The 10,354-nt window shown below is 35.9% G+C and overlaps 4 protein-coding genes across 4 annotated transcripts in view; all 4 read right to left on the reverse strand.

The window, feature by feature from the left end:
- Nucleotides 1-454, reverse strand: part of CBG03374 — a gene marked incomplete at both ends in the record, with an annotated part of 3,256 nt that extends 2,802 nt beyond the window's left edge. Inside the window, one exon of the mRNA XM_045235721.1 lies at nt 81-454. Within this exon, the coding sequence (XP_045092372.1) occupies nt 81-454 (374 nt within the window). The remainder of the gene's footprint in view (nt 1-80) is intronic.
- Nucleotides 455-2,235: 1,781 nt separating this feature from the next.
- CBG03375 lies at nt 2,236-3,157 on the reverse strand (the record flags this gene model as incomplete). Its single annotated transcript, XM_002633646.1, has 3 exons — nt 2,236-2,543; nt 2,597-2,782; nt 2,917-3,157. 3 exons carry the CDS (start codon nt 3,155-3,157, stop codon nt 2,236-2,238), a joined length of 735 nt encoding a protein of 244 aa, XP_002633692.1.
- Nucleotides 3,158-3,320: 163 nt separating this feature from the next.
- On the reverse strand, nt 3,321-6,380 carry CBG03376 (the record flags this gene model as incomplete). The annotated part of the gene is made up of 9 exons (XM_045235722.1): nt 3,321-3,396; nt 3,442-3,570; nt 3,618-4,400; nt 4,448-4,588; nt 4,632-4,772; nt 5,020-5,177; nt 5,228-5,420; nt 5,469-5,557; nt 6,294-6,380. The coding sequence occupies 9 exons, from the start codon at nt 6,378-6,380 to the stop codon at nt 3,321-3,323; spliced, it is 1,797 nt and encodes a 598-aa protein (XP_045092373.1).
- A 3,079-nt stretch (nt 6,381-9,459) lies between these two features.
- On the reverse strand, nt 9,460-10,129 carry CBG03377 (the record flags this gene model as incomplete). The annotated part of the gene is made up of 3 exons (XM_045235723.1): nt 9,460-9,480; nt 9,622-9,761; nt 10,054-10,129. The coding sequence occupies 3 exons, from the start codon at nt 10,127-10,129 to the stop codon at nt 9,460-9,462; spliced, it is 237 nt and encodes a 78-aa protein (XP_045092374.1).
- Nucleotides 10,130-10,354: the final 225 nt, after the last annotated feature.

Below are 10,354 nucleotides of genomic sequence, written 5' to 3' on the forward strand. Positions count from 1 at the left end.
ATTCTCGGAAGATCTTCTGCCTTCTTTCCCTTGACTGTGACTATATCTTCGGGTGTGAATATTTCTTCCGCTTTACATACTCATCCTTGGCGTTGAGTCTGTCCCATGCTTCGCGGTACTTTGCTTCCATGTCCTGCATCTGCTTGTGACCAGCTTCCACTTGTGCCATGTACGATCCATACTTCGTGATGTAGTTAGCCTTCACTTCCACTTCTCTTGGATCCCTCAATATCATTTGATCCCATTCATCTTCGTATCCTTGGATTTTCTCGACTTGAATCCTGATCTGCTCATGGTCTTGATGTGTTTGCTTGAGGAATTCTACTAATTCCTCCTCATCGAATTTTGTGACGTCTTCTTTTGAATCCTTCTTCTGATCCTCTAACTTCTCCACGAGGAACGATTTGGCCAATCCAATGGCACGCCGCAATGTGCCGCTGCTCTTTCCAGCCATCCTTTACAACAACTCCTGGGTCACCATGTGAAAAATGAAGAAGAAGTCGGTTGTTGTAAGAAGGCCGGATGAAGAAATAATACTTGATGATTTATTGAAGAGTGAAGAATACAGCGGCAAAACCGCTATTTATGCGGACAGATAGAGAAAGAAAACCGTTCTCATGATGGCTCATGGGAACGATGTGGGCGAATACATTGAAAAGAAACAGTGAAATAGAAAAAATACAGAAAAAGCCCTAACATCATAGATCACCCACGATATCTTCTTCTCTTATATCGCTTCCTGCGACAAGAAGATGAAAAAAATGCAAAAATGAATTCACTATAATTTTCTTGTTGTTTTTGGAAAGGTCTAAAACCTTCTCCCTTTTTTTCAATCTACGCTTTGCCACTGGTAATTGATTACTACTCCTCCTCGAAGTAAAAAAACGGCAAAAACTCAAAAATTGGTTGTAAAAAATCGAACCCAGACTTTTCTAATCCTGGTCCGAACCTCAACCACTAAACCATACAATATACATTTCCTATTTAGTCAATAATGTACCCTAAACAGGTTTATTTTGCGGTTGGAAAAAAAAATAAATAAATGAGTAATTATGTAAATCTATGTTTTACAAGTTTTGAGTGCTTCTAGAGATTTATCAAAGAATTACGACCAGTTGAAGTTTGAACAGAAATCGCTTTTTTGTGATTTCTAGAGGAATATGGGCTACGAAATCTTGCGAAAAGACTCATTTTATCGTTTCTCTACGTTCAGGCTTCGTTTTAGCACGTTTTAAAAGTTTGCGAAAATTTGAAAAAATTCCAAAGGAGATACCACACAGCGACATTTTTTCAAAAAAAAATTTTTTTGAAAAATGAGGAAACTTTCTCAGATTATAGAACAATATATAAAAACAACATATAAACATTCGAAAAATCCCGAAAAGCTGTTATTAATCCCTTCAAAAATTTACTCCAAAAGTGAGAAATTAGCACTGAAATCACTTTCAGAGCTCATAACTTTTTTTCCCAGGACCGGGGTGGGAAAACTGATTTCAGTTCTGTAATCAGCGTGTCTAAAAGTACCAATCAAAAAAGTTTGAGAAAATTCTCAACGCCTTTCTGAAAAAACTTCCCCTGTAAGGAGATTTATCGAACTTTTAATTTGGATCCATAATCCTAACATATAGGACAATTAAAATGAAGAGGATAATAGATTAGTTTATGCAACACGGAATCAAAGTGAAATCTCATTCAAAGAAAGTCGTTTTCTCAAAGAAAATATACCAAAATTTGCATTTTTCTCTGTTAAAAATAGCTGATATATTTTGATTTGAAAACCAGTTTGGGAAAATCCAAACCTTAAAAATTTCCCAAACTGTCACCGTCAAGGTCATATACCATGTTTCCTCTGTTAGAGGCACATGGGCTTCTATTTTTCAACCTCTTTCTCAGTTAAAACGATAGGGTTTTCGGTTTTTAACTGAACTGGAATAGTTTATACGACAAGAACTAACGGAAATTATCAGAAAAAGAAAATAAAAAGAGTATATCTGCCCTTAGCGACAAGAAAAATGCACAGCCAGGGCGTTCTTCTAATAGAGGTGAGCTTCTATTAGAGGAAAATGCGGTATCTCATTTTCTGTAGAAGATATCAAAAACCATTAAATTACCATAATGTTTATCAATAAGTTAACAATACTTTTTCCGTTCCCCATTTCAATATCTTTTACACGAATCGAGATAAATTGGTTTAAAGTTCAAAGTTAGGTTAGGAATTACATTAAAAAAAACAATTTATTGAGTATCAGTTTTCATTTTTACATAATTTTCGAGCCCTTCATTGATTTTCTTCTCCCAAACTTTTGCTTCCTGGTACAACTTCCAATTGATAAATACATCATGAAGAGTTCTCCATGTTTCTGTTATCAACTTCTTCGGAACTTCTTCTGGACAATCCATCTGACAATGTCTTCTGAATAATCCATCTCCAATCAATTCGATTCGGGGATTCTGATCCATAAACGACTTGAGTTGTTTTGCTGAAAGTGTCACAAGTGTTGGACGAACACGGTCATAGTCACTTTCTTCCAGATTTTTGAGTTCTGTAAATTAGGAAATAGTGAAAATTGAAATTCAAAATCAAATAAAAACTCACTAGTGACCTCAATAACATTCTTTTGAGTTACTACACAAGATTCAGATGATGATTTTGATGAGGGTTCTAACGAAGGAAGGTCATCTTCTGGAGTACAGATTTTGGGAAGTTTTGAATGAGATTTCGAAGAACTCAAACTCGTCGAAGCATTACGTCGTCGATTCTGATGTGAAGGATGACTTGTGTCTGGAAATTCGAATTTTTTAAATTTGAAATGTTTTCTGCTAATCTGTGTAAGATGGTTTATATTCAAAGCTGTATTTTTCAGTACCAGAGAATAATTTAATCTTATCGGAATTTCAACAAAACGAATAACTTACTATACGGTTTCCGAAAAACGGAGTCGTCCTCCAACTTCTGAATCTTGGATAGAAGATCATTGGAAACAGTCTTATACTCAGAATTTTTTGAATACCGAATCGCTAAATGTTTGACTCCATACGAAGTAAATTGTGATAATGAAGCATCCAGGCGGAGAAGACGGTTCAACGATCGATGAATGTGTTGTCCAGATTCCAAATGCTTCACACATTTCTCAATTTCTTCAGAAGAGGTTCCCATTTCAGAAGCTTCGAGCAATACTCCTCATCATCATCATCATTCATTTCTATTTTTTATCATTCTGCTCGTGTTGAGGTCTTCACGTAACAAATATGTACACTTTTATTATCAAATTCGAAAAAAAGTCTAAAAAACGAGATTAACCCATAACTATGACAAAACATTAAAAATCATTTGGTTCCTCTTGTTTTAGTTCTGTTTCCACAAGTTTACTATTCTCACTGGTTTCGTCCGTTGGTCTGAAAATATTCATGTTACAGTGGCATGAGCTACAATCAACTCACTCTAATTTAACTTCTGCAACAGGTTCCGTTGTTTCTTCTTCGAGGGAATCTGGTTCGTGATCAAGACGTTTGAACTTGCAACCTTCTGTGATTTGATTCAAAACAGAACTGCTCATACTTCCACGGCCACTGAAAACAGTAAAATGCAATCTTAATAAAAACAAAATTAAACTTACATGAAATCTTGAGAACTTTGTGCAAGGAGCATAGCTTTGTAATGTAGCTCTTCATCCAATGTCGCAAACAGATGAGCAAGTTTTCCTCCTTTTGCAAAAAACCGCTTGCCATCTATAGCCACTGCCGGAAGTGCAGAGTGTTCAATCCACTGACGATGCATCAGTGGAAGTTGATCTCTATGATCATTCCACCATGTCGTAGGGGTTGTCACTTCATCAAAAACTGGAAGATTCTCATGCAACTGTCGATAGTCTTTCAGCTCATTTTTCACTCCTTGCTGCTGTAGTTGTGATGGTTCAAAGAGTTTGATTAACTTCTTCTCAATTAGATTCCAGTTTTCTTCGTTAAAAATAAGAGTGGAATATGCGTATCGTGGATCCAAAAGCGACGAAACAGTGAGATAGTCACCACTTCTGTCTTTTGTCATACTTTTGTAGTATTTATCGAACGTTTTCCTCATCCGTTCTCGAGCTGATTTGATTCCACATTTTTTAATGGAATTATGGACCATCGAAATCGAATAAAGTGCTTGGGAAATGCAACTGTCTTCCGAGCAGATTTCGCTTGTTACCCGGCAAAGAACTAACAGAAAATCTAGTAGATTCGCCAATGAATTCTCTTCAGTTGCATCCAGATAATTCGGCATACACCAGTTTTCATGGATATTCGAAAACGTCTCATGTAGATGGCTGCAGCTGGCAAGGAAATAGAGAGTTGATAACCAATCGCCTTCAACATCCAAACAGGGAATGTCGGCAGAATCATTCGCATCTTTTTGCATTCTAAACTTTGAATAATGATAGAACTACTTCCAGGCTGAAATACTCACTTTTTGAATTTCGTAAAAACTTCTCGATGCTTCTGTAGGGCTGATACGTACTCTCGCAACACTTTGAGACCTGCTAAAAATTCCGGAAACTTTACCACTTCGTTTGCAATCATTGTCAGATAAGAAAAGACGCAGATAAATCTAAAAAATAAAGGAATTTAAGAAAAAGGATTTCAAGACTCACTTATTTTTCACAGGCATATTTGCAGTGATCATTTCCAGCATCCGGCAATTCGGAGACATGATGTACGAGACAGCATAATTCATCGCTTTACGAGCATCAACTACTTTACGGATTCGATCAGCAACGATTCTTCCATCATAACTAAAATATTCAATTTATTTCTGCAATACACTAAATATTATTATACTGATCCTAAAAGAGTTGTGAGATGCTGGTGGCCGTGGTTGTAGGTTTTCCAGTGAATATACGAAAATTGAGAGAAAAATCCGGAAAATAACAATATTTTTATGTTACGGTAGTCCTCGTTTTGAGACCTTCGACCACGGCCACCAAAGTTTCTCTTTTCAAACTATGTTTCAATCAGAATAATAATAATAATAATACTCACTCTCTGAAAATGATTTTTTCAAAATGTACTGTATTCTGTCGTTCTCCGTGGCTATTATAAAAGTGTGAAGAAATGGACAAATAGATTTCGTCAGCTTTCCGCACAGCTTCAATTGTTATACCCAATGGTCCTAGATTTCGCAAGTATTTGATATCCGGCTAAAAGCAATTCCGTAATAATTTCTCCCTAAAATAACAGGAAAGCATACCCTAGTTTCAGTCATTGCTCTCGTTGTCATATATGATGGTTCCGGTGGGTTTCTCGTGGGATTTAGGTGATGGAGAAATTTAAGGAATGGGGGATCGTTGATAGTTTCTAGCGATCTCCCATTTCCCAAAAAGAATCTCATCGCCAGCTCTTCATTATATCGTTCCACTGAACTGTATGCATTCTGTTCGTACCTGAAAACATACTTGATGTGTGGTATTGTATTGTATTGTATTTATTACGTAAGAAATAAGTGGAAAAATAAAAAGAATGAAAAAGAGAATAAGTAGACAAAAAGGGACATGGTGACATAAAAATGATATTTCTTAACCTAGACATGAATAATGGTGGATAATAACAAATCTTTTTCCGAACTTCTGACAGCAGCAGGCTTTTAGATCCGTTTTGTAGAGCTCATCATTTTACTAAGAACCCAATGTGTGAAGAAGTTTTGTTTAAGTTTAGACTTTGGAGTTTTCCATTGGTAGGTGTGGCGACTGCGCGTTTTTGTCGATCTAATTTTTAAATATGATAAATGATTATTATTAATTTTACCTAGAATGAGTTTGTTGAAAAATTTCAGATCAAGCTTTTCCCGTCTAGATTGTAGTGATTCTAGGCTGAATTCGTACAATCTGTCTAGAGATGTTTTGTAATCCTTATCAATTCTCGTTAAGTTTCTACCCACTATTCTATTCTTCAATTTTCTAGTGAAGGAGCTTCGCACTTTCTCTATATTGTCAATGAGGAGTTTTTTAGAAGGGCTGGCTACCACCGTTCCATAGTCTTATATAGTAATGACATTAATCTAACGTTCTTACTATGATAAGTTTTAAAAATAGAGTAACTAGCACATTTCGCCCTATTAATAGCTATCTGCCAATGGTACCAAATAAATATTTAAAAACGATATTTTTAAAAGAAATAAAAACCTACAAATCAGATCTTGCATTCATTAACTTTGCAGGCCGAGAAAAGTGAGAAATGTTGCTATGAAATTGAACAATCGGAGGTGGGGGTGTCAAATCAGGCGGTGCTTCCTGTGAAAAATGAAAATTAATGCCTACCAATGTGGAATTTTGAAATACCTCTTCATATTCGATTGGATCGTTGTCTTCAGTTTTGTAGTATTTTTCGGGTTTTCTTTCTTCCATTTGAAAGTGTAGCTAATCGGCTATTAATAGCAGGTTTTCGAAAAAATATGAGAAAAATGAAAATTCAAAAAAAGAAGTCGCAGCGATAGACACAAGGGAGAGTGAGAGAGCGCAGACATGCAGAGTAACGCGAGTGCGCCCCATCGCTCACTACAGTTTTCAATTCACGGTGAGTTTTTCACTACCGAATGCGAAACAGTCTGCGACGTTTTAAAGTACAACGGACAAAAAAAGTCTGATTCATTTTTTTACTATATATTCTTCATAAAATTTACTAAAAATTTATGGAACAGAAAAAAAGTTATGGACTAGAATTCGAGAAAAAAATTCGAAAGTTGAAGCAGCGGTAGTGAAAAACTCACCGTGTTCAATTCACGGTGAAATTCTGACGACCACTTGTTTGGTTTCCTAGGCCACGGCCCTCGAAATCCTAGACTTGCACGGCCTCCGGAAAGTGAAAAAATTTCAAATTTACTCTGGCTGTCTGCGCCCTCTCTCTCGCGCCGGCACGCTAGCCTGATTGAAAAAATGGCTGAAAAAGCTGAAACTGGACCATTTTTGATAAAATTTTTTCCAAGAAAGTCAAGAACGATAGTGGAATTATACAGCATAAAATCATGAAGCTTCTCATAAGATTCTATCAGATTATTTTGAGCTTCGTTCATTTGAAATTCCAATCTTTCAGATTCCTTCTTGATAGCTCTGTATTTGAGAAACTGGGGATCAACCACTGCATCTGTTGGTTCGATAACTCTGCGAAAAGCCAATAGTTCCGCCAATTTCTCTTCTGCTTCTTTATCAATTTTCTCAACTTCTGCTGCTTTCAATTTAATAATAATTATTTTTGATACTTTTCAACCATCGCAGCAAGCTCTTTTCCAATTCCCTCCAACTCTTCATCGTTTCCAGACTCCCTGCATTTCTTCAATACCAATTTATGATATGGCTGATCTCTTCCTCCTGTACTTAAAAATTCGTTCCTTCAGTTTCCGATTTTCCAGCTGAACCTCTATTGCTATTTTGGAAGGATTTTTCTTTTGCCTCCGAAAGTTCTGGTAGTTGATGGATATCCACTATCTCGATGTTTTTTATGTTATCTTCGATTGTTTTCAAATTATAGACACTAAAAAAACTGGAATAATCGATTGCATCTTTTTTGTATCCATCGATGAAATCTCGCAAATATTCTTGATTTTCAGTATATTTCTTTTCTTTCAGTTGCCGTTCCAAAAGAAGACCATGAACTAGAAGGGTCCACAATTTCAAAATATTCTCCAGAATCTGCACATCCGGAATCCTTTTCGTTTCGTGATCTCTATCATGATGCTCATTTCCTATACAGTTCGCACACACAAAACACATTGCCATGAGTTGAAGTGATTTATTTATCCGATCCAATAATCATCATTGTTCCATTCGATAACTTCTGAAGAAATCCTCTCGTTTCAGCACAAGTCAAACAGAAACGAAGACATTCATCTGAGTGGCAATTGGAACAGCTCCCAATACCCCTTCTCTCAAAAATGAATTGAAACTTTTAATTACGGTATTGACTAAACCTGTGGGTTTTTCTGCAGATCTTCAAACTTTTCATCTGTCGTAACCATTTCTTCTAATATCCTGATTAGGTCATAATTATACCGAACTTCTCGAAACGCATGTTCTCGTTTACATACTTCACAGGTGGCACTATTTCGTTAAACTTGACAATGCTGACAAATCATATGAAGACGAGAACCTTGTCTTGGCTTTCTGAAATTTCCATCTGAAAATATTTTATTATTATTAAGGAAGAGCTTATAGATATTACCGTATGGATTTTCGCAGAATGAACAGAATACTGAAGTAATCAATGACACGGTTGCATTAAAGAGGAAAAGGAGAATTGAGAAAAAAGAAGAAGAAATTGATAAAAAATCATTTGATTCTCTAATGTTTCTAAATCATTTTGTGTGTATTTTGGTCGCTTTCGCACATTCATAACTGTTTGTTAACATTAACTGTTTGTTAGCAACAGAGACATATTCATGAGGTTATTCAAGAAGAAAAAGTTTGGTCATGAAAATGGGGTTTTCAACTTTTCTTCATGAAAAAAACCCTATTACATAGAATTAGAGAATTTGGGAATCTACGAATTCTTAAATCGGAATTTATGAATCCCTAAATTCGGAATATCTAAGTTTCTGAATTTTGGAATCTTTTAATATTCGGTTTTCCAAATTGCTAAATTTCTAATTATTCAGTTTTTTGAATTTTTAAATAAAAATTGATGATTCAAAAGTTTTTGAATTTCCAAATTTCTGAAATTTTGAATTTGTAATATTCCGAAGTTCTAAAGTCCTGAGGTTCTCAGCTTTTGAGTTTAACAATTTTCAAACTTCTGTATTTTCCAATTTCCGAATTTGAGAAATTCTGAAATTTCGAAATTCTGAATTTCTTTCGAATGTTTTTTCTTCTTCATTACAGTTGCTCATATAAAAAACAAAACATTTTTCATTAGATTACTGGTTTCTAAGCAAACGCCAAGAGGTTTAGCCCCAAAGTGGAGTAAACAGATGGGTAAAAAACATTTCAGAACACTTTTATGTAACTATCAATGTAAGATATTAACTTCATCAAAAATTTCTCGATATGGGACATATGATAGATGGAACATCTATCGGTTTGATATTTTGATCCATTCTAACATCATCCATCTCACCCAACACTTCCCATTCCATTCACACTCCTGAAAATAATCTCAAATGTGATGAAAAACGAAAGACAAAATATTTGGCAACATGAATGAATATTTATTTCTTTCTCACGATTTGACAACATCACCGTCGCAGCACAAAAATAAAAAAGCTGAAGAGAAGAAGTAAGTGAAAAAACAACGAAACGAGATAAACGGCCGCCAGATGAATTAAATATAATGAGGAATCGGGAACTTTTCATATTCAGAATAGACAGATGTTCAAAACAAAAAGAAGAGACAATACGAGGAATAGAGAAGACAAGAAGAAAGTTGGTAGAGATCAGAGAAGAGGGCAGGAGGGAACGTCCATTTTCAGACTCAGATGATGTCATTCTGATGATGTCAGTAGTCGTAGTAGGACCTCTGAAAATTGAATAGGTTTGGAAATGACGAAATTTCAAAGGTGTATTCTCCACAAAGTCCGATTTTATGGAAAATATCCTGGTTACAGAAATCCAATCTCAGATGTGTTCAGATCTCACAGAATTCAAATTTCCCGCTTACCTTGACAAAATTTGGCTCTGCCATGGCATGTCGCCAGTCTCTGGATACAAAACCTGGACGAAATCCACCTCTCCCACTGACCAGAGTTCCTCCAGACGGATTCATTTTGCTGACCCACTTGGCACTTCTCAGGAAGAACTCTGAAATAATAAAAAATTTTCAAATAAATCTGAATGCTTCATTTCAATTCTCTATTTCTACTCTAAGCACCTTCATCTCCGTCCCCTGATGTCTCAAATTCTGAATGATCTCTGCGTCGTTGAACTTGGAAAAGCTGTCGAATCGCTGGAAAACCAAAAGCATACATAACATGTGCGTTTTTGGAAATCAGGAGATGTCAACAACGAAAACAATCAAGTCGTTAGAGACGGGACATTTCAGAGAAGACACAAGACGGTACTGTGTATTTGGCAGATTTGTGATTCCACTTACCGTTTCCAGAAACATTTCCAAATGAGCATGCAAGAAGGAGCATGAGGAGCACTGAGAACAGAGTTGATTTCAACATTTTTCGGTAATGGACCGTGGTTACCTGAAGTATAAAAGGAATTGGTGAATCAAAGAAAAACCAAAACAGTGGGTGGAAGTGATGGAGGAAAAATAAAAAACATTAAAATGTAAATTCAGAAGACGTAATTTATGCGCGTAGACGACGTAATAGTAGTAGGTTTATAAGAAGGATGAGAGGAAGAGATTGAGCAGGAGCCAACGAAGACGGAACTGTCAAAAACAG

This window comes from Caenorhabditis briggsae, assembly GCF_000004555.2.
Source record: "Caenorhabditis briggsae complete genome, chrIV, whole genome shotgun sequence".
Taxonomy (NCBI): domain Eukaryota; kingdom Metazoa; phylum Nematoda; class Chromadorea; order Rhabditida; family Rhabditidae; genus Caenorhabditis; species Caenorhabditis briggsae.